The 24,770-nt window shown below is 34.5% G+C and overlaps 1 protein-coding gene across 3 annotated transcripts in view; it reads right to left on the reverse strand.

Moving 5' to 3' along the window:
- Positions 1-388: 388 nt before the first annotated feature.
- LOC117338841 (LIM domain-binding protein 2-like) overlaps positions 389-24,770 on the reverse strand; it is a 44,779-nt gene continuing 20,397 nt past the window's right edge. For 2 of the 3 annotated variants that reach the window (XM_033900198.1, XM_033900197.1), the window contains exons 4-11: positions 17,009-17,111; positions 15,330-15,502; positions 6,860-6,982; positions 6,478-6,558; positions 5,118-5,256; positions 4,758-4,897; positions 1,388-3,756; positions 389-1,338 (exon numbers count right to left, since the gene is read on the reverse strand). In XM_033900198.1, coding sequence (XP_033756089.1) covers positions 3,511-3,756; positions 4,758-4,897; positions 5,118-5,256; positions 6,478-6,558; positions 6,860-6,982; positions 15,330-15,502; positions 17,009-17,111 — 1,005 coding nt within the window. In that variant the 3' untranslated portion in view covers positions 389-1,338; positions 1,388-3,510. The remainder of the gene's footprint in view (positions 1,339-1,387; positions 3,757-4,757; positions 4,898-5,117; positions 5,257-6,477; positions 6,559-6,859; positions 6,983-15,329; positions 15,503-17,008; positions 17,112-24,770) is intronic. The other variant, XM_033900199.1, reaches the window with a different exon arrangement.

Genomic DNA, 24,770 nt, shown 5'->3' on the forward strand with positions numbered 1-24,770 from the left:
TGAATCAGAAGACGCTCTTACCCTTACGTAACACTCAATCTTATTTTTCATGCAATTTTCAAGCATCACAAATGCAAATATATATTTTTGTGTATATTTCTTCATGTATTATTATGACATTGGCAACATCCCAGTTACAGACTATGTACAAATTCTGTACCCTACCAAAAACATTTGGGCAGGAAGGAAAACTAATGTAAGAGTTATCTCCCTTACTAGTATCACCGTAAATACCTGGTAGTTGTGTCCGATTTTTAGTAAAAAAATTGTCATAAAATTAGAGCCAATAAAATGTTGTCCCTTCTGTTCATTTTGATAGATTTTATCGACAACAAAATATGAAATATCTAAATTAAGGCCATGAATACAAAATATTTCAACACAAGGCAAAGTTCTGAAATATATCCTCTTTATTTTTTTGCTCTCCTCGCTCCCATTCCGCAAAAAGGATATAAACACAAACTTGTACAATATAAATAAATTCAGGACAGGTCAAAATAATTCTGTTGTAAAACCTTCATGATTTGAACATAAAAATAGCATTTTTAAAACACCATTTCTTTTTCTATATCTATATAATATCTATATAATTATACTGATCAAAATCCTTCAGAATTTAGCTGTATATTAACAACACTTGTACTAGTTTTTACTATTTTCCCTGTAACACCAATGGTGAGTTTTGATCTTTTATGAGGATTCCTTAAATAAAGCGGGTACTGCACCATGTCAAATGTTTACAGTCATTTTACAGCACTAAGTAAACAACAGAAAATAATAAAATCTGCGAAGTATATATTCATGGAAACAACAGAAAATAATAAATCAATTCACTCTACAATAAAATATTGTTTACAATTGCTCATAAAAATACATATCAACATCGAAAATAAATGTACTGAAAAACACTTTCACTAATTCATATATAAACTTACACTAGTCACTCTCAGATGCATCTATATATGCAACTGGTATTTTTGTTGATAAAATACCAACATTGGAACTAGTTACTGGATATCAGTACTACAGTATCCAGGTAGTCACCTGTCCAACGAGTTACTGGATACCAATACTACAGTATCCAGGTAGTCACCTGTCCAACGAGTTACTGGATATCAGTACTACAGTATCCAGGTAGTCACCTGTCCAACGAGTTACTGGATACCAATACTACAGTATCCAGGTAGTCACCTGTCCAACGAGTTACTGGATATCAGTACTACAGTATCCAGGTAGTCACCTGTCCAACGAGTTACTGGATATCAGTACTACAGTATCCAGGTAGTCACCTGTCCAACGAGTTACTGGATATCAGTACTACAGTATCCAGGTAGTCACCTGTCCAACGAGTTACTGGATACCAATACTTCAGTATCCAGGTACTCACCTGTCCACCAAACATGGTTGAGCATTTTAAAAGAATACATTTTAATTTTAGCTGTAAGCCCTATATAAACACTAATGATTATTTGGTATAAAGGGTTATGATATCAAATGGATCTGTGTATTTTACACTATTCTCTCACTGCTAATCAAACAAGACCATCGTTAAATTTGAGATGTCATAATGCTGATTCAGGACTATTGTTTGTACGAACTGTAGATACTTCAATATTATGTAATTCCTATATTTAAACCATCAACATGGAAACTTGTAATACACGTAATGTATCAGAACAGATTTTCAACACAACTGGCCTGGAATTAGTAGGCTCCATAGACATACCATTACAGTCAGGCAGTCCAGACACATTTTGTATGTAAATCAAAATTCAATTAAAATGATGTTACCTATCAAATGTAGTACATGTGTTTATCTTTGTTTATTTGTTTTGTTTTAGCTTTTGTTTGTAGAATCCAGCATAATCCCTTCCATTCAAACAATGACAGTGAATATATCCAGATGAACTACAACATTACAAATTGCGTATATATATTGGCAGTATCTATCTTCTCAACAAATAAAAAATTCAGATCACATTTCACAAAAGTTCAACTTACAAAATATATACAAGTCTGGTGGTGAAAATTGTTGATGCAAATGATATCAGAAACAGAAAGAAGAAGGAGTAAGGTCAGAATACAACGATGTATATTGGTCACGAAACAAAGGAGAAAAAAGAACAATGGTAATTATCAACACAATAACGTATATTATCATAGGTCAAATTGACATGAAATTTGAAATAACATGATTCAATATTATAGTGGAAACTTTTTGTTGTATCTTGATTAATAGATTGACTATCCTAAATATGGCAATTTTTTTTTATCTACAAATAAACTATATATGTGGAAAATATCTAATCATTTTTAACATAACATTGTTTTTATACCTTAAACATTAACATGATAACAAATAGTTTTGGCCTGTTTGTTCTGATGTTATTTCCTCCATTACTAGTATCTATTTCTTTTACTTTTAACAAAACTACAAATTTTATCTGAAATATATCAACCAAAACAAAATTCAAAGTAATTGAAAAGTAATATTTCAAGTACAACACATTCACAAGGACGTTTCTAGGAACTACTAAAAGCGACCTGATTTTATGCCAAGCACTTTGTTTCAGCTAATTACCTAATGTCAAAACTGGAGTAAAAACTTAATATTTCTTTCTCTCTCAACTGTTGTACCATACACAAAATTTTTATACCCACGATTAAAAAAAAAAAAAAAAAATCCATGGTTGTTTTTAAAGCCTGTTATTTCTATACAAATAGTAACTAGATCCTATTTGTGCTGTCTATCTCATGATCATTAAGAATGCCCGGGACCTCCTGTGTTAAATGCCAAAGCCATTCGTTGTAAAAATATATCAAAGTTATCTCCCTTTCATATCCTATTGTTTAACTCAAATAAAAGCCATGAGTGACTATTAATGTTTCCATTCAAATTTGAAAAACTGACAAAAGTTCCTTTAGTAATTGATGACTCGTAATTTCATAATCAATTTTTTCTAACATGTAATTAACCCCAAAAAGATTAACATACAATTTCTTAACCCTGACCATAAACATTATATCAGATATTACTTGAAATAGTGTGTCCTTTCATAAATCAAATAACATTCAAACAGAGAAAATCTGTCATGTTATCAAGAAGAAAGTTCATAAATGACAAGGTCAAAGATCATCAATTAGAAAAAAATGTGAATGAACATCAATGACAAGGTCAAAATTAGCCTAAAATAATCATCATTCAAAGACAAGTTCAAAATAAACCTAAAATAACCATCATTCAAAGACAAGGTCAAAATTAACCCAAAGTAATCATCATTCAATGACAAGGTCAAAATTAACCTAAAGTAATAATCATCATTCAATGATAAGGTCAAAATTAACCCTAAAGTAACCATCATTCAATGATAAGGTCAAAATTCACCTATCATGGAGTGGAGAAAACTGATGAGGTCAAGAGTCATAATTGTGATGCTGAATGTTGGTGATGGAAAAAACATGCGCTGGAAAATCTTTCTGATGGATAATGGTCTCCTTGGTTACTCCACTTTATCGTCCGGATTGGGCGGCCCCTGACGACCCCGAGGGAGCTGTGGGGGGTTTCTTGTCTTGACCCCAGGGACTATGCTGTAGGGCGGGACTGTTTTGGAAGTCCTTGGAGTCCTCTTCAGTGTTGTTTGGTTCAAACTGCGAATTCTCAAGCCTTGTTATCAGTCTTTCATCCTCGTCACCAAATTCACCGCCCATCAGCGTGGGCTCTCCGACTACCATCACATCCTGTTGTAACATCAAATTCTATAGGATGAATATATCAGTATTCCAAATTTATTGTAACATCATATTCCATTGGATGATATATATCAGTATTATTGTAACATTATATTCCATTGGATGATATATATCAGTATTATTGTAACATTATATTCCATTGGATGATATATATCAGTATTATTGTAACATTATATTCCATTGGATGATATTTATCAGTATTATTGTAACATTATATTCCATTGGATGATATTTATCAGTATTATTGAACTTTATATTCCATTGGATGATATATATCAGTATTATTGTAACATTATATTCCATTGGATGATATATATCAGTATTATTGTAACATTATATTCCATTGGATGATATTGATCAGTATTATTGTAACATTATATTCCATTGGATGATATATATCAGTATTATTGTAACATTGTATTCCATTGGATGATATTTATCAGTATTATTGTAACATTATATTCCATTGGATGATATATATATTTATCAGTATTATTGTAACATATATTCCATTGGATGATATTTATCAGTATTAATTTCCTAACATTTTTTATTATGTATATCCTAGTACAAGTACACCTGTATCCTTACCCAACAAGATGTTTAACATCATGAAATTATTTCAATTAACTTCCATTTTCCAGAATTTAATGATTATGGCAAATGATAGTTTGTTTAATATGTTGACTAGAAGATAAATAAGAATTTCTTAGTCATACCTAATCTTTGGCAAAAAAAACAAAATCCCCTACCAACCCAACTATAAATAGTGACAGTGACCTTGATTTTGACCTGAAAACCCTGAAACTCAAACTTGTCAAGAGATATTAAGGTTTTTTTCATTGTGTTAAGTTTGAACAAAATCCCTAAAGGGAATGAAGCAGATTGCTGACAAATTTTGGCGTTACATACATGCGTACATATGTACAAGACTGACGGTGAGGAAACCTGTAATCCCCTGTTTTCACCAGAAGGGGATTTATAAAGTAAAAGAGTATAATATTTACCCCTGGGACAGATGTGCCGATGCCCTGGGGTCCTGGAGAGCGTTTTTTACCAGCCGGTGGTGTGGTGCTGTTCATACCTCCGCCAGCACTACTTGCCGATGCCTTTCTCCTCTTCCTTTTCCCTGGCTGTCTCGCAGTGTCTGTTCAGGTAGAATATCACAGGTAAGATAGAGTTATTTGGCTCATAAATTTTTGTTTCCATAAAACTTGATAAACAAACCTACAATTCATTTTATTAAAATGTCTTTTATGGATCTGTTTTCAATCAATTCAAAACAAAACTCCCACCATGTTCTGTTTTAATCCTAAAAGATATCATTTCCAATATCACATGAAAGTATGATTAAAGAGGCAGCCTACCTGGTTTTCCTTTGCCAGGGGGCGCCACCATCCTCTGCCATTTTTGAAAGAGTGTGGTTTTGAGGCAGTCGCGTGGGTTAAGGCCATAAGCCTTGTGTCGAGACATCAACTCCTGCATGGGCTCCAATATCACGCATAACTGAAACAAAAACACTGCTTCGGTAAGTCTATCAGGTTCTTCATAGCTTTATAGAGGATATCAAAATACTAAAGTATTAAGTCTGTCAAGTGACAGTTCTTAATAGCTTTATACAAGATATCAAAATATTAAAGTATTAAGTCTGTTGAGGAACAGTACTTCATAGATTTATAAAGGTTATCAAATTACTTAAGTATATAGTCAGTCGAGGGACAGTTTTTCATAGTTTTATAGAAGATACCAAAATATTAAAGTATTTAGTCTGTCAAGAGACAGTTTTTCATAGCTTTATAGAAGATACCAAAATATTAAAGAATTTAGTCTTTCAAGGGACAGTTTTTCATAGCTTTATAGAAGATACCAAAATATTAACGAATTTAGTCTGTCAAGAGACAGTTTTTCATAGCTCTCTTGTATTTATGAAGCTAACTAGGACACTGGTTTGTTTTTGTTTTTGTTTAACGTCCTATTAACAGCCAGGGTCATTTAAGGACGTGCCAGGTTTTGGAGGTGGAGGAAAGCCGGAGTACCCGGAGAAAAACCACCGGCCTATGGTCAGTACCTGGCAACTGCCCCACGTAGGTTTCGAACTCGCAACCCAGAGGTGGAGGGCCCAGTGGTGGAGGGCTAGTGATAAAGTGTCGGTACACCTTAACCCCTCGGCCACCGTGGCCCCTAGGACACCACTATCACACTGAACAGGAATAAGTTAGGGACACATTTCATCAATACATTTAAAAACAACAGAATTCCTGGTTATGTTAAAGGCTGTTATTACATTTCTTAATTATAATCATATAAGAAAAAAATGTTGATTATATAAATTATAAGCCATTATATACATATATAATAATAGCCATGTGTGATAAGTGTATACAGAGGACTTCAAACAACATATACTAGGTATTAGATAGAATTTTCATAAAACATTACTTTAAAGGAAATACAGTGACCTATAATATCTTTTATCATATTACATAGTGTATTTGAACACTTTTTAATCTAGGTAAATGATAATGTATGATACAGTCTCAAAATAACTGTGTCTTTTTTACATTTTGTCTTAATTTCCTTTTTAATCAGTTTATTTATAACACCTTTCAAACATAAACTTAATAACAAAATTTCATGAGTAGAATTGTGTAAATTTGAAGAGAATCAAGAGAATCGTGTATATTTGAAGAGAAGTAGCTAATTGCCCAAAAAGATTGAGCGACTTACCCGCAGGAAGTTTAGTGTATAATTGGTGAGGCCCTGCCTCGTAATGTTTTTAGACAGTTGTTCCACCATAGCAGGGTCTTGCTGTAACATATAAAATATAAATGAATATAAATTTATAATATCTTCACCAGTAAAATATCAAAAATTTGATAAAGATTTTATTACCACTGCTTATATATCACTAGCTATGATATCAGAATCTTATCGCTTTTTTATGAAGAATTTGTCTGGCCGCATTTTACTACTTAACTAGCATATCTCCTTCCAGCATAAGCCAACATATGCAAAAAAACAAATAAAAAATTTGAGTACCTTGGTAATAATTCAATATTCTAGAGACAAGAGACCAGTCAAGTTTGGCTGAGTTTGTTAATTGTCTGACCTGCATGGCTATAACACTTCGTGGGATAAGCTCTCTGTGTTGTCGCACTTGAAAATGCCAGGATCGTATGCGCATCAGGTCGTCGAATGTAAATTCCAGGATAAGTCTTCCCTCCGTCACCACCTATACAAAACATTCCGGGAAATGTTAAGATTAACATAGATGACAGCCGTAACTTTGCTTTTGGATCCTTGTTATGGAAAAAAAAAGTTTAATTGCATTATGCTAAATTTGGGCGAAAGAATATTTGTCCATCTCATGCAAAAGAAATGCATTCATTGTTGTAGCTAAATGAACACAAATATGGAAATGAAACATTGTCAATGAAAATGCTCCCAAGATAGAACAACGTCATGTTAAAGAAAATTCCACAAAGTTTAGAAAAAGATTGCTGGAAACTGAGGGAGAGGATCTACAGAGAAGATCAACAAGAATCAAATACTAAACAAGAGGCCCATGGGGCCTGTATCACTCACCTGGTTGGATTAGACCAAATGTCAAAATAATGTTTATGTTCAATTCATTTTATTTGGCAATCTCAAACAATGCTATATATGGTTATGGTGTGGGGATCCTAACTGCTTTAAAGAAATATCGAAGTCCAGACTCTAAGGGTCTGAAAGACCTCAAGAATTGCTTATAGAACATCCATTCATAACTTTATTACTAGTAGCGATTTAAAAGAATTACCTCTATTTCCCCTATGGGGCCCCGCCCCTTTGGCCCCTCGGGGGTCAGTCACCGTTTATGCAAAATCTGTTCCCCTTCCCCCAATGATGTTTCTGACCAAATTAGGTTAAAATCCTTTCATAACTTTATGACAAGTAGCGATTTAAAGGAATTACCTCTATTTCCCCTATGGGGCCCCGTCCTTTTGGCCCCTCGGGGGTCAGAGTCAGCTTTTATGCAAAACCTGTTCCTCTTCCCCCAAGGATGTTTCTCACTAAATTGGGTTCAAATCTATTCAAAACTTTATGACTAGTAGCGATTTGAAGGAATTACCTCTATTTCCCCATTAGGCCCCGCCCCTTTGGCCCCTTGGGGGTCAGAGTCACCATTTATGCAAAATCTGTTCCCCTTCCCCAAAGGATGTTTCTGACCAAATTAGGTTCAAATCCATTCATAATTTTATGACTAGTAGCGATTTAAAGGAATTGCCTCAATTTCCCCTATTGGGCCCCGCCCCTCAGGCCCCTTGGGGGTCAGAGTCACCATTTATACAAAATCTGTTCCCCTTCCGCCAAGGATGTTTCAGACTAAATTCGGTTCAAATCCTTTCATAACTTTTTGACTAGTAGCGATTTGAAGCAAATGTTGACGGACAACGGATGCCACACGCGGCACCATGGCATAAGCTCACAGGACCTTCGGTCCAGGTCCAGGTGAGCTAAAAAAACAAAGGGCAATAACTTTTGCAAAAATAGTTGAACTAGAATGCTGTTCAGGCAAACGCAACTATATGTCATGTTATACAGCATGCCAAGTTTCAAAGAAATCGGTTGAAAACTGTGGGAGGAGAACTCCAGACAAGATTGATAAACTAAAATAGAAAAAGGCAAAAACTTTTGCAAAAAATATTTGAATCAAAATGCCGTTCAATGAAACGACGATATATCACGATTATATAAAGCCTAGTTTGTATAAGTTTTACAGAGATCAGTTGAATAATGCAGGAGATCTCCAGACAAATAGAATTTACGCTGGATGGATAGATAACATCATAATAATTCCTTATATAAACATCTTCATCCGGCCTTATTTCCGCGGTGATCTGAGAGAAGATGATTAGTCTATACGATCTATATATTGACAATTTCAATATGAAGGAATAGTTCTTCCAAAAAAATCTGACACTGAAGAAGAAGAAATTACTGGAGATGTTTATCATTTTGATGACCAAGCAAGAGTAAGAAAATGATCTTGTCTCTGACAAAAAAAGACTTTACAATTAATGATCCACAAATGTCACTAAAAATTCATTCTTATGGACCCGATTACCTGAGTATTTCAAATATGTAAATGTTTTTTTTTTTTTTTTAAATGCTTGTTTTTAAATGATCATAATTACTCATTGTTTTTAATTGATCATAATTATTCTTTATAAATGTAGCATCTTTAAATATCTTCATAATAATTCATGGTCCAGTGATCGTGATCGGCAATTCCAATTCCATCAGTATCTATTAATTTCCACACACAGACCTCGTCCTACACTAATGAGCCCGATATCCTCACACCATTCATTGATTTCTCCGTCTACTTTTCTCAGGGAACAAGAGATAAATATTGCAGACAGACATCCATGCTGAGTTAATGCAATTTATTATAAAAGACGCAGATCTTTACTTTCCGAAGACTGAGCACAACTTATACCTCATGTTAGAATCGATCATTTAAGAACAGCTCGCTAAATACATGTATACAGCATATCTCATACATAATCTTCTTGCTTTCAATCTTGAATTTCAAACCTTCATCATCTTGAGAAATTAAAAAAAAAAAAAAAAAAAAATTAAAAAGAAAAGAAAATCAGACACAGAAGAGAAAAGTGGCTCAACTTCAACAAACAAATTATCTTTAATTCACAATTGGCAATTACTTTTTTCTTTAAATCTTGTAAGCACAACCATGGGGGTATCTTGTGTGGTCTACGATATCATTGTAGGAGAAGTGTTGGGACAAACCGACTCCGGCTAAGATCTGAACTGTGTGCCCTACCCACCCTTGTCTTACGCCGGTAATCAAATTACTGGATCTAATCACTACCTTGGACCCTGGAACAATGTCGCCATGCTTTGCATAATTTGTGACTGTCTGCTATTGATTGTGAGTTAGTTGGGAATGTACTCGGGGAACAGAAACCCTGGCAGACTGAATCGGGTTTGTCATCACAACATGCAATGGTAATGATTGTCAGTCATAATTTATTTACCATAAATTTACACTCAAGTAGTCTACTTCACAGGTTTTGTGATTGTACTAGTCTGTTTCAGTAAAATGTTCAAAGACATGTTTTTTCCTTACTTTGAGGTACTGATTACGTTATAGTCCATTTCACATATAAACATTCACTTAATATACCTGTGACTGTACGAATCTGTTTCAATAAAATATTCAAAGACCTGTTTTTCCCTGCTTTGAGGTACCGACTGAATTTTGTTTTGTTAGAGGATTTGGGTAGATGTGTATATAGGCACGTCAGCATATGTTGGTTTTTACCTTACAAGTCAACGACATGATTGCCACCAACTTATAAGACGGACAAGTCATTTTTTAAAAATTACTTTTGATACAAGATTGTCAAGTTTTTGATACTTTGCGAATGATACTCAGGGGTTTTGTGTTAACCAATTGAACTTTGATTACGTAGTTACTTATCAGTTAATTTTCATGATAGTTTTGTATCAGAAGCTTATTGTTTTTTTTATCCCCACCTAGGACAAAATGCTTTCTTTTGTATCAATTTGTGTTTCAGACTTGAAAATCCAAGTTTCAAGTCTATCGTTTATGTATGATAAACAATAAATTTCAATCCAAACTAGTGTCTGCCTCGTCTTCATGGTTACAATTAAGCTTGCCTCACGACGGTCAGGTATAATTGTGTTGTTTTTTTTCTGTTGTAGAAGTGGACTTTGTACAGTCCTCGGCCGTACTGTAAATGTGTCGGAGGACTTCCATGTCCCAGGCGTTACTGTAAATGTGTCGGAGGACTTCCATGTCACAGGCCTTACTGTAAATGTGTCGGAGGACTTCCATGTCCCAGGCCTTACTGTAAATGTGTCGGAGGACTTCCATGTCCCAGGCCTTACTGTAAATGTGATGGAGGACTTCCATGTCACTGGCCTTACTGTAAATGTGTCGGAGGACTTCTATGTCCCAGGCCTTACTGTAAATGTGTCGGAGGACTTCCATGTCCCAGGCCTTACTGTAAATGTGTCGGAGGACTTCCATGTCCCAGGCCTTACTGTAAATGTGTCGGAGGACTTCCATGTCCCAGGCCTTACTGTAAATGTGATCGGAGGACTTCCATGTCATGGCCTTACTGTAAATGTGTCGGAGGACTTCCATGTCCCAGGCCTTACTGTAAATGTGTCGGAGGACTTCCATGTCCCAGGCCTTACTGTAAATGTGTCGGAGGACTTCCATGTCCCAGGCCTTACTGTAAATGTGTCGGAGGACTTCCATGTCCCAGGCCTTACTGTAAATGTGTCGGAGGACTTCAATGTCCTCGGCCTTACTGTAAATGTGTCGGAGGACTTCTATGTCACAGGCCTTACTGTAAATGTGTCGGAGGACTTCCATGTCCCAGGCCTTACTGTAAATGTGTCGGAGGACTTCCATGTCCCTGGCCTTACTGTAAATGTGTCGGAGGACTTCCAAGTCCCAGGCCTTACTGTAAATGTGTCGGAGGACTTCCAATTCACAGGCCTTACCGTAAATGTGTCGGAGGACTTCCATGTCCCAGGCCTTACTGTAAATGTGTCGGAGGACTTCCATGTCCCAGGCCTTAATGTAAATGTGTCGGAGGACTTCCATGTCCCAGGCCTTACTGTAAATGTGTCGGAGGACTTCCATGTCATGGACATTCTAAGATGTGTTCTAGCTTATACCAGAAATTTCTATGATGGATTCTATTTATTTGAATACTTTGATTTCTTATTTCAATTTATGATGTAATATTTTCTCAACTTATTTCATTCACCTAAATCCCGGGATTCTAATTAAAGTATTCAAAAGAAATTATGTCAATTATGTGCCAAATATTGTGTTTTATATATTCAACAGAGACGAAATATTAGATCATAATGTTTTAATAAATGAATGGATATCTCAGAGATATTGGCTACAGGTTCAAAGTAACCAGTTAAATGAACAGGCTGTGGGTTTATTTTAACACATTTAAACAGCGGCTCTAAGTCCACAGTAACCAGATGAAGAAGCTGTGGGTTTATTTTAACACATTTAAATGACGGCTCCAAGTCTAAAGTATCTGGTAAAATGAGCTGGCTGCGGGTTTATTTTAACACATTTAAATGACGGCTCCAAGTCTAAAGTATCCGGTAAAATGAGCTAGCTGCGGGTTTATTTTGACACATTTAAATGACGGCTCCAAGTCTAAAGTATCTGGTAAAATGAGCTGGCTGCCGGTTTATTTTAACACATTTAAACGACGGCTCCAAGTCTAAAAGTATCTGGTAAAATGAGCTGGCTGCGGGTTTATTTTAACACATTTAAACGACGGCTCCAAGTTTAAAGTATCTGGTAAAATGAGCTGGCTGCCGGTTTATTTTAACACATTTAAACGACGGCTCTAAGTCTAAAGTATCCGGTAAAATGAGCTGGCTGCGGGTTTATTTTAACACATTTAAACGACGGCTCCAAGTCTAAAAGTATCTGGTAAAATGAGCTGGCTGCGGGTTTATTTTAACACATTTAAACGACGGCTCCAAGTCTAAAGTATCTGGTAAAATGAGCTGGCTGCCGGTTTATTTTAACACATTTAAACGACGGCTCCAAGTCTTAAAGTATCTGGTAAAATGAGCTGGCTGCCGGTTTATTTTAACACATTTAAACGACGGCTCCAAGTCTAAAGTATCTGGTAAAATGAGCTGGCTGCCGGTTTATTTTAACACATTTAAACGACGGCTCCAAGTCTAAAAGTATCTGGTAAAATGAGCCGGCTGCCGGTTTATTTTAACACATTTAAACGACGGCTCCAAGTCTAAAGTATCTGGTAAAATGAGCTGGCTGCCGGTTTATTTTAACACATTTAAACGACGGCACAAGTCTAAAAGTAACTGGTAAAATGAGCTGGCTGCCGGTTTATTTTAACACATTTAAACGACGGCTCCAAGTCTAAAAGTATCTGGTAAAATGAGCTGGCTGCGGGTTTATTTTAACACATTTAAATGACGGCTCCAAGTCTAAAGTATCCGGTAAAATTAGCTAGCTGCGGGTTCATTTTGACACATTTAAATGACGGCTCCAAGTCTAAAGTATCTGGTAAAATGAGCTGGCTGCCGGTTTATTTTAACACATTTAAACGACGGCACTAGTCTAAAAGTAACTGGTAAAATGAGCTGGCTGCCGGTTTATTTTAACACATTTAAACGACGGCTCCAAGTCTAAAAGTATCTGGTAAAATGAGCTGGCTGCGGGTTTATTTTAACACATTTAAATGACGGCTCCAAGTCTAAAGTATCCGGTAAAATTAGCTAGCTGCGGGTTCATTTTGACACATTTAAACGACGGCTCCAAGTCTAAAGTATCTGGTAAAATGAGCTGGCTGCGGGTTTATTTTAACACATTTAAATGACGGCTCCAAGTCTAAAGTATCCGGTAAAATGAGCTGGCTGCGGGTTTATTTTAACACATTTAAACGACGGCTCCAAGTCTAAAGTATCTGGTAAAATGAGCTGGCTGCGGGTTTATTTTAACACATTTAAATGACGGCTCCAAGTCTAAAGTATCCGGTAAAATGAGCTGGCTGCAGGTTTATTTTAACACATTTAACAGATGGAAGACACAAGAGAGTGATGTAGTAATAACAAGAGAACCAAACCAAACTCTGACACAAGGAAACAACTTTCTAAATGTTAATTGTCTGATCACAGGATTTTCTGCTTCTCAGTTTGGTTTGATTTGTATTGTTTAATTTAAATTCCTATCAACAGCTATGGTCATGTAAGGACGGCCTCCCCTGATATTGTTTAACGTCCTATCAACATCTATGGTCATTTAAGGACAGCCTCCCCTGTGTATTGTTTAATTTAAATTCCTATCAACAGCTATGGTCATTTAAGGATGGACTCCCCTGATATTGTTTAACGTCCTATAAACATCTATGGTCATTTAAGGACGGCCTCCCCTGTGTATTGTTTAACGTCCTATCAACAGCTATGGTCATTTAAGGATGGCCTCCCCTGTGTATTGTATAACGTCCTATCAACAGCTATGGTCATTTAAGGACGGCCTCCCCTGATATTGTTTAACGTCCTAGAAAGAAGAAAAACATTAAGACCCTAAATTTAGTCGCCTCTTATGACCGTGCAATGGGGGCAGCATGTACAATTCTTACGCCCTACCTGAAGGAAAGTTCTCAACTTGATTATTATGTGTGCATGCAATGACTCATTGTCTTAATTTATACAATCTGTATCGTAAATTAATGTCTTCTGTATATCAACTCAGTGTCAAAGAGTTTGATATAGGTTTGACAGGTGTGTGACTGTATGACTATATGACCATTAACACAAATGAGTCTAATGAGTTATAGACTGAATTAAGATTCTAACTGTATTTGTATGGTCACACATGAGAGCTGTGTGACTGTGTGACCATTGCCACAAACGATTCTAATCAGTTATACCTGTAGCGTGACTCAGGAAGGTTTTTTTATTATCTTACTTTGGACACTGATGTTCACAATTTTACAGATGTGAAATTTTCATTTCTCTCACCCTGGACAGGGATATCCGCAGCTTTATCGGGGTGAGATTTTCTTTTCTCACCCTAGGGAAAAGACAAGCTACACATGCTCTTTGAACGTGCTCTTGATCTCGATAGGGTGACGTCATTATCACCTGACCCGGAACGTTTGAATGTTAAATATCAAAATTATTCACAAAAGAAATTAAAATAAGCATTAATTATCAGAGTTAACTGAGTGTTTGTTGTTCTTTTTCACAAGCTAATCGGGAATTTATATTTTGTATGAAATCAACATTGTAAGGTGTAAAGCGTCTGCTGCAGCCTTATCACAACAGAAATCCACCGTCCACGTGTTGTTGTTTACATCGTTTGGATTTGATTCACACTTCGATTGGAAAACAGGGTAAGAGAAAAATAATCATTCACCCCTTTTTGGGATGAGATAGGGGGATCTCAACCCTCGGAGGGAGATTGTTAAGTTCCCAAACACTCGGCAAGCCTCGTGTTTGGGAATTTAACAATCTCCCCCCTGGGGTTGAGATCCCCCTATCTCATCCCAAAAAGGGGTGAAAGATTCTATTAATCTCACCCTAGAGTTGAGACAAGTTATCATGCTCTTTGCATGTTTTGAACAATTGTATGTCAACAATTCAATCATGTCACATTGTCTTGCAGTGATGTAATGTCGATATTAGATATGTTAGAGGGTGAAAAAGGAAAGAGAAAAATAATCATTTACCTAGTTTGAGGCGAGACCAGGGATCACAATCCTTGAGAGAAGATTTTTAAGCTGTCAAAGTAGCCTCATATTGTCAACTTAAGAATCTTCCTCCTTGGGTCTCAACCCAAAGGGACTGAAAGATTTTATCAATCTCACCTCGATAAAACTTCTCTTGGTGCCCTACTATAAAATTCAGTTTCTATGACAACCACCAGAGAATGTGACAATTGATTTGATATGAGTCTCAGTTCACTCTAAGACTACATTCTATCATATAAAAATATTTGGATTGATGGATAACAATTTTTTTTAACCTACCTTGGTGAACATGGGTTTTCCATGATGTGTGACCATAGTAGCCTGGTCACAGTCGAGAGTGATAGATGTATTATGGAAGGACTCCTTAGGGTATTTCAGAATGTAGTACAGGTCGGTCACTCCACCCTCAAATATACTCCTGAAGTATCGAGGAATTAACGTTCTCCCGATGGCTGCAAACGTAACACAAAACATGTAATCTTTATAAACCACAACACAAAACATGTAATCTTTATAAACCACAACACAAAACGTGTAATCTTTATAAACCACAACACAAAACGTGTAATCTTTATAAACCACAACACAAAACATGTAATCTTTATAAACCACAACACAAAACGTGTAATCTTTATAAACCACAACACAAAACGTGTAATCTTTATAAACCACAACACAAAACATGTAATCTTTATAAACCATAACACAAAACATGAAATCTTTATAAACCACAACACAAAACATGTAATCTTTATAAACCACAACACCAAAACATGTAATCTTTATAAACCACAACACAAAACGTGTAATCTTTATAAACCACAACACAAAATGTGTAATCTTTATAAACCACAACACAAAACATGTAACCTTTATAAACCACAACACAAAACATGTAACCTTTATAAACCACAACACAAAACATGTAACCTTTATAAACCACAACACAAAACATGTAACCTTTATAAACCACAACACAAAACTTGTAACCTTTATAAACCACAACACAAAACATGTAACCTTTATAAACCACAACACAAAACATGTAATCTTTATAAACCACAACACAAAACGTGTAATCTTTATAAACCACAACACAAAACGTGTAATCTTTATAAACCACAACACAAAACATGTAATCTTTATAAACCACAACACAAACCACAACACAAAACATGTAATCTTTATAAACCACAACACAAAACGTGTTATCTTTATAAACCACAACACAAAACATGTAATCTTTATAAACCACAACACAAAACGTGTAATCTTTATAAACCACAACACAAAACGTGTAATCTTTATAAACCACAACACAAAACATGTAATCTTTATAAACCACAACACAAACCACAACACAAAACATGTAATCTTTATAAACCACAACACAAAACGTGTTATCTTTATAAACCACAACACAAAACATGTAATCTTTATAAACCACAACACAAAACGTGTAATCTTTATAAACCACAACACAAAACGTGTAATCTTTATAAACCACAACACAAAACGTGTAATCTTTATAAACCACAACACAAAACGTGTTATCTTTATAAACCACAACACAAAACATGTAATCTTTATAAACCACAACACAAAACATGTAATCTTTATAAACCACAACACAAAACATGTAATCTTTATAAACCACAACACAAAACGTGTTATCTTTATAAACCACAACACAAAACGTGTAATCTTTATAAACCACAACACAAAACGTGTAATCTTTATAAACCACAACACAAAACGTGTAATCTTTATAAACCACAACACAAAACATGTAATCTTTATAAACCACAACAGCTGTGAGGAATATTTGTTGTAAGTCATTTCTCTTGTTTTATATTCTAGAATTTGAATGATAGTAACACTAATATTGTACAGTTAGTATGAATCTAGTTTGGGTGGCAATAATTAAATGTCCCCCGGTAAAAATAGCATATACATACTGTATCGTTTAGGTCCATCTTCTAGGTAAAATGACAAAGTCAGATTAGCGTCATCCTCAAAGAATTCAGTAGTAAAGGCATCCCACCACAAGTTGTCACTGTCCTGTAACATAAAATATCACTTAATTAATATAAGACTCTACGGTATCACACAATCCATACCTAGGGAAATAACACACAAAAATATCACAATAATTCTCTACAGTATCACACCACCACAAGTTGTAACATAAAATATCACTGTACAGTATCACACCACCACAAGTTGTCACTGTCGACGTCCTGTAACATAAAATATCACTGTACAGTATCACACCACCCACACCTAGGGTATAACACACTAACAATTAGACATCACATAACTGTGCTTTCCTTTTGGAGATTCTATAATTCACACTGTCACTACCCCCTGGTATTCTTTTGAAATTCTACTTCAGGTAGGGAAAAAGTCTCACTTCTGAAATTCTACTTCTGGTAGGGAAAAAGTCTCACTTCTGAAATTCTACTTCTGGTAGGGAAAAAGTCTCACTTCTGAAATTCTACTTCTGGTAGGGAAAAAGTCTTACTTCTGAAATTCTACCTCTGGTAGGGAAAAAGTCTTACTTCTGAAATTCTACCTCTGGTAGGGAAAAAGTCTTACTTCTGAAATTCTACTTCTATGAATACAGAGAAAGTCTTACTTTTGAAACTTAAATTCTCTTTTAGCTCTCTTTTGAAGCTTAAATTCCCTTGTTGCTTACTTTTGAGCTGAAATTCTGCTGTAGCTTACTTATTTTTTTTCTTCAATTTTCTGTTTTTAGAACATTTTCACTTTAAAAATTCTTTTTCAACTGTACTTTACCCTAAATAACCTCTTTTACTTGTACTTTTTGGACAACAGGTATAATATGTTTAATACATGTACTATTCAAAAGGGATATATCTAGTTGGTTTGGTGCCATATTTCAATGCTATTTCATTAAAGTCTTGTAAATGTCATACACATTTTACTTTCCATTCCACTTAAAGCGAAGTCACTGTGATGGTGACACCTTAGTTTTATCACTAATTCATAATAAGAAAGTGTGTATGCCTTGTTAGTTCCAAATGGCAGCTACAATTTTTGATAAGATTGATACATGGCCTCATTAACTTTAGAAAAAACATTGACCCCAGGTTGATATCGATATATACAAGAAATGGCTATAATAGTTTTATAATAAAATGGTAATTAAAAAAATATTAGTGAATGCAAGCAAATATTCACTAAAAGAGACTACCTGTGAAAAAAATATTTATGGACTTCAAATGAAATTATATATACACACTCCAAACATTATAACTATTTATCAAAAATATATTTAATGTATCAATTTATACATATTATAATCGTTTCAAAAGTTTCAAAGACATCACCGATAATATCAAGGGGAGGTAATTCACACCCTGGAATTTATTTTTGGAAACACTGGCCAGTCAATTTGGTTTTTTAGCATCAGAGTTTTATTTTGTTTTTAAAAGCGAGTTCCAGTGGATCAGAATTTGTGGAAAATGTAATTGTATCTTACCACTACGTATACCGTCTCACAGTTTGAGATATCACTAAATGAACTATTTAACACCTCAATGACTTCTTATGACTACGCTCAGTGAATGCTTGGTTCTGGTTGATTTTATTTTACGTCCTATTCACAAATGAATGCTTCCTATATATATGAACACACTGTTTCACACACACATGACTAACACATGTCACATAAAGTGGAATTATACGGCATAAATGTAACAATTTACAAAATATACAGCTCTGCCTGGAAAAAATGAAGACTGCATAATACGTTCTAATATACGTACCTGCAATGATCTACACCTATATATATACACCAAAGAAAAGCCATTGAATCAGAAACTACACCTATATATACACCAAAGAAAAGCCATTGAATCAGAAACTACACTTATATATACACCAAAGAAAAGCCATTGAATCAGAAAAGCTGAAACTCAAAAATTATCTCAGTTGTATCTCACAAAGGCATTCGTCATCACTGGAATGATAATATATATATATATATATAGCTAGACATCACCTGTTAACGAGCCCATTGTCCCACCTTGTTAGTGATGTACTCTTATAGATGTTTTACCTAGATTAACCCCACTGTCACCCGCTGTATTAAGACATGTGTACTCTTGCAGCTTCTCCACAGTGCACGACATACCACATTGATTGTGTGTAAGTGTTAGTTATAAAGGCATGTCCTGTACAATTGTTTTACATTCTACTAACCTGACATGGCCGAGTACAAACACTTTTTTTTAGATCTAATTTCTGGTAAATAATTTCTTTTTAATTAACACAAGAAATCTTTATTTTTTGGATTACAGCATCTAACATGTATTTCAGCTATAATGTACATTTGAATATTTCTTATCTGATTAAAATGAACAGCACTCCTAGATCTATTAAGATTGTATATGTATTTGCTGGTGAAAAATAGGAAGATATTGCCATGGTATGGATATTTATAGACTTCTTAAATATTTTCTGGGTGGAATGCATTAACAGAGTTTATTTGTTTCTGACTATTCAAACACTATTGATAACCGACTGTTTTCAATTTATGTCAGAAATAACTTGCTAAACAGGCCAGTTTTGACATCCTGCTCTGCTCAGTTTACCAGATAATACATTTAATTTATCTCAATTACTAGACATCTACCACAGTCCTAGCACACTGAATATTAAAACTGTGATCATGTTATATATATAGTTACCACCTGTTAACAGATTTATAGCCTGATCACATTACTCCTTCATGTTGCTAGTCTAGCCAATTAGATGCTGTTTCTGCAAGATATTGCAGCACTGGGAAACATTTCAAAGACCAAACCTGGTGGTTTGAAAAAAATCAATGATGGAATTTTTATGAAGGAACTATCAATCAGTTCATGAGATATTATCACTTGGAAAGTCAGTCAAATATTCTTAATTCTCAAGAATTTCAGGCATATCAAAATGCATTTTGCAGTTCTTGCTTTTTAATACAATCGAGCACATACTTGGAAATGAATATCTGTGAAAAAGTGCTTGAAGTGATAGAAATTTTATTCTTCATGTCTCCACAATTAATATTGCAGAAGACATGATGCTGATTGATCTTGAATTGATTTAACTTAGAGTTTAACATTAATCAATTTAGTTTACAGTTTAACAATAATTGATTTTTAAAAATTACAGTTTAACTTCCACTGATCTACAAAGTATCGATAGTACTTTATAATGTGATAAAATTACTATCAAACTGATCTACAAAGTATCGATAGTACTTTATAATGTGATAAAATTACTATCAAACTGATCTACAAAGTATTGATAGTACTTTATAATGTGGTAAAATTACTGTCAAACTGATCTACAAAGTATCAATAGTACTTTATGTGGTAAAATTACTGTCAAACTGATCTACAAAGTATCGATAGTTCTTTGTGATAAAATTACTGTCAAACTGATCTACAAAGTATCGATAGTACTTTATGTGGTAAAATTACTGTCAAACTGATCTACAAAGTATCGATAGTACTTTATAACGTGGTAAAATTACTGTCAAACTGATCTACAAAGTATCGATAGTACTTTATAATGTGGTAAAATTACTGTCAAACTGATCTACAAAGTATCGATAGTACTTTATAACATGATAAAATTACTGTCAAACTGATCTACAAAGTATCGATAGTACTTTATAACGTGATAAAATTACTGTCAAACTGATCTACAAAGTATCAATAGTACTTTATAATGTGATAAAATTACTAAACTGATCTACAAAGTATCGATAGTACTTTATAATGTGGTAAAATTACTGTCAAACTGAACTACAAAGTATTGACGGTACTTCATGTGATAAAATTACTGTCAAACTAATCTACAAAGTATCGATAGTACTTTATAACGTGATAAAATTACTGTCAAACTGATCTACAAAGTATCGATAGTACTTTATGTGATAAAATTACTGTCAAACTGATCTACAAAGTATCGATAGTACTTTATAATGTGGTAAAATTACTGTCAAACTGATCTACAAAGTATGGATAGTACTTTATAATGTGATAAAATTACTGTCAAACTGATCTACAAAGTATCGATAGTACTTTATAACGTGATAAAATTACTGTCAAACTGATCTACAAAGTATCGATAGTACTTTATAATGTGATAAAATTACTGTCAAACTGATCTACAAAGTATGGATAGTACTTTATAACGTGATAAAATTACTGTCAAACTGATCTACAAAGTATCGATAGTACTTTATAATGTGATAAAATTACTGTCAAACTGATCTACAATGTATCGATAGTACTTTATAATGTGATAAAATTACTGTCAAACTGATCTACAAAGTATCGATAGTACTTTATAATGTGATAAAATTACTGTCAAACTGATCTACAAAGTATCGATAGTACTTTATGATGTGGTAAAATTACTGTCAAACTGATCTACAAAGTATCGATAGTACTTTATAATGTGATAAAATTACTGTCAAACTGATCTACAAAGTATGGATAGTACTTTATAATGTGATAAAATTACTGTCAAACTGATCTACAAAGTATGGATAGTACTTTATAATGTGATAAAATTACTGTCAAACTGATCTACAAAGTATGGATAGTACTTTATGATGTGGTAAAATTACTGTCAAACTGATCTACAAAGTATCGATAGTACTTTATAATGTGATAAAATTACTGTCAAACTGATCTACAAAGTATCGACAGTACTTTATGTGGTAAAATTACTGTCAAACTGATCTACAAAGTATCGATAGTACTTTATAATGTGATAAAATTACTGTCAAACTGATCTACAAAGTATGGATAGTACTTTATAATGTGATAAAATTACTGTCAAACTGATCTACAAAGTATCGATAGTACTTTATAATGTGATAAAATTACTGTCAAACTGATCTACAAAGTATCGATAGTACTTTATAATGTGGTAAAATTACTGTCAAACTGATCTTCAAAGTATCGATATAACTTTATGTGGTAAAATTACTGTCAAACTGATCTACAAAGTATCGATAGTACTTTATGTGATAAAATTACTGTCAAACTGATCTACAAAGTATGGATAGTACTTTATAATGTGATAAAATTACTGTCAAACTGATCTACAAAGTATCGATAGTACTTTATGTGGTAAAATTACTGTCAAACTAATCTACAAAGTATCGATAGTACTTTATAACGTGATAAAATTACTGTCAAACTGATCTACAAAGTATCGATAGTACTTTATAAAGTGGTAAAACTACTGTCAAACTGATCTACAAAGTATCGATAGTACTTTATAACGTGATAAAATTAGCAGCCAGTGCAATGTCCCATTACAAACTGATTCCTATCTCATTACTCCACTACCAGTGATGGGGTGTGTTAATTCACAGACTCCTCCAGTTGTATTGGCATATGACCCACTAGTGAAAGATCATACGATGTTGTTGCCAGCATGCATGTAGACCCTGCCTTTTATCTACTTCAACAGTAACAATCTTTATTCTACAAGCATTCCCTTTTATCAAAGAAATCCGCTGATAATCTGTGATAGCTAATTGTCTGAGCATGGATACAAGTAAGGTATAGGAAGGGCAATAACTCTTGTTGTAAAAAATGGAATCAGTTAATATAAAGGTACATATAATATACAGACACACGATGATAGTTATTAATTATACATTTAATTGCAAACTTCGAAAATGTCAAAGGATTAATTGCAATTTCTGATCACATTGTGTCTCGAAGAATAATCATGGACAGAAATTTATTGTTGGGTATGTACATTGATACATGATTTTGACAGGGGATATATTTATTTATATATTCTTTAAAGACTTTACATAGTATATATAAATGTCACTAATTCAATTTATTAATGGCAATGTCCTCAATTACTTTTCAATTTATAATGTATAAAACATTTCCTGCATAATTTAGATACAAGATTATGGTAATTTATGACCAAAGATTTCATATGAGTAATTTTAACTTCATTTAAAGAAGAAAACATACCAAATAATTTAAATGAAATAATTTTCAATTTTATTTTCTATTAAACTATTAATTATTTCATGTTTTTTTAATTGCTAAGTTTTGGCAGAACATGAAATTTTATGTCTTTACACAAAGTTTCTATTTTAATATACAGACCATAATAACTGTTCCTTAAACTAACAAACAGGTTACATGTTTAATTAAGTAGACATTGATCAGGAGTTTATTAAACATTCAATGCATTGTGCATTTTGTCCTAAGTCATATTGAGTGCATAACCCCTGGTTAACTGACATAACCCCCAGTTAACTCCCATAACACCTGGTTGCTAACATAATCCCCAGTAAACTGACATATACCCTGGTTACTGACATACCCCGGTTAACTCACATAACCCCTGGTTAACTGGCATAACTCCCAGTTAACTGAAATAGTCCCTGACATATCCCCATTTAACTGACATATCCCCTAGTTACTGACATAACCCCAGGTTAACTAACATAACCCCCAGTTAACTGACATAGTCCCTGGTTAACTGACATAACCCCCAGTTAACTGACATATCCCTGGTTAACTGACATAACCACCCGTTAACTGACATATCCCCTAGTTACTGACATATCCCCTGTTAACTTACACAGCCCCTGGCTGACATACCCCTGGTTAACTGACATACCCCCGGTTAACCGACATAGCCCCCGTTTAACTGACATGACCCCTGGTCAACTGACATTACCCCCAGTTAACTGACATAGCCCCCAGTTAACTGACATAGCCCCCAGTTAACCGACATAGCCCCTGTTTAACTGATATATCCCCGGTTAACTGACATAGCTCCTGGCTAACTGACATATCCCCGGTTAACTGACATAACCCCCCATTAACTGACATAACCCCTGGTTAACTGACATATCCCCGGTTAACTGACATAACCCCCGGTTAACTGACATATCCCCGGTTAACTGACATATTCCCGGTTAACTGACATATCCCCGGTTAACTGACATATCCCCGGTTAACTGACATAGCCCCTGGTTAACTGACATGACTCCCAGTTAACTGACATGACCCCCAGTTAACTGACATATCCCCAGTTAACCGACATAACTCCTGGTTAACTGACATGACCCCCAGTTAACCGACATATCCCTGGTTAACTGACATATCCCTGGTCAACTGACATAGCCCCTGGTTAACTGACATGACCCACAGTTAACTGACATATCCCTGGTTAACTGACATAACCCCCAGTTAACTGACATATCCCTGGTTAACTGACATAACTCCTGGTTAACTGACAACAAGCTGATTCATGAGGTATAGCCACTAGGCACCATGTACGTACACACGATTACATTGTTTTTTTGCTGTTGTTTTTAACCTACTCAATTGTGTTTGTCTAACTGCTGTACAAAAAATCTTATTAACACAGCTAATTATTAACCTGTCTTTTTACAGTAAATCAAATGGTTGAATCACAATTTTGGTTGAATCACAATTTTGGCAGCCACTACAAGTACCCTTCCTATCCTAAGTTGTAAATTGGTTAATACACATACAGAACAGATATTTCCCTAACCTCAAATTATTCAGGATCATATACCTGTCAACCCTACCAATTTCGGGAACCCCTAGAGGTTTTTATGTCAAAATGGTAAAGATTCTTAATACATCTTTGAGCCCATACTGAAACATCTGTATAAAACTGATTGGT

This window comes from Pecten maximus, chromosome 12, assembly GCF_902652985.1.
Source record: "Pecten maximus chromosome 12, xPecMax1.1, whole genome shotgun sequence".
Classification (NCBI taxonomy): domain Eukaryota; kingdom Metazoa; phylum Mollusca; class Bivalvia; order Pectinida; family Pectinidae; genus Pecten; species Pecten maximus.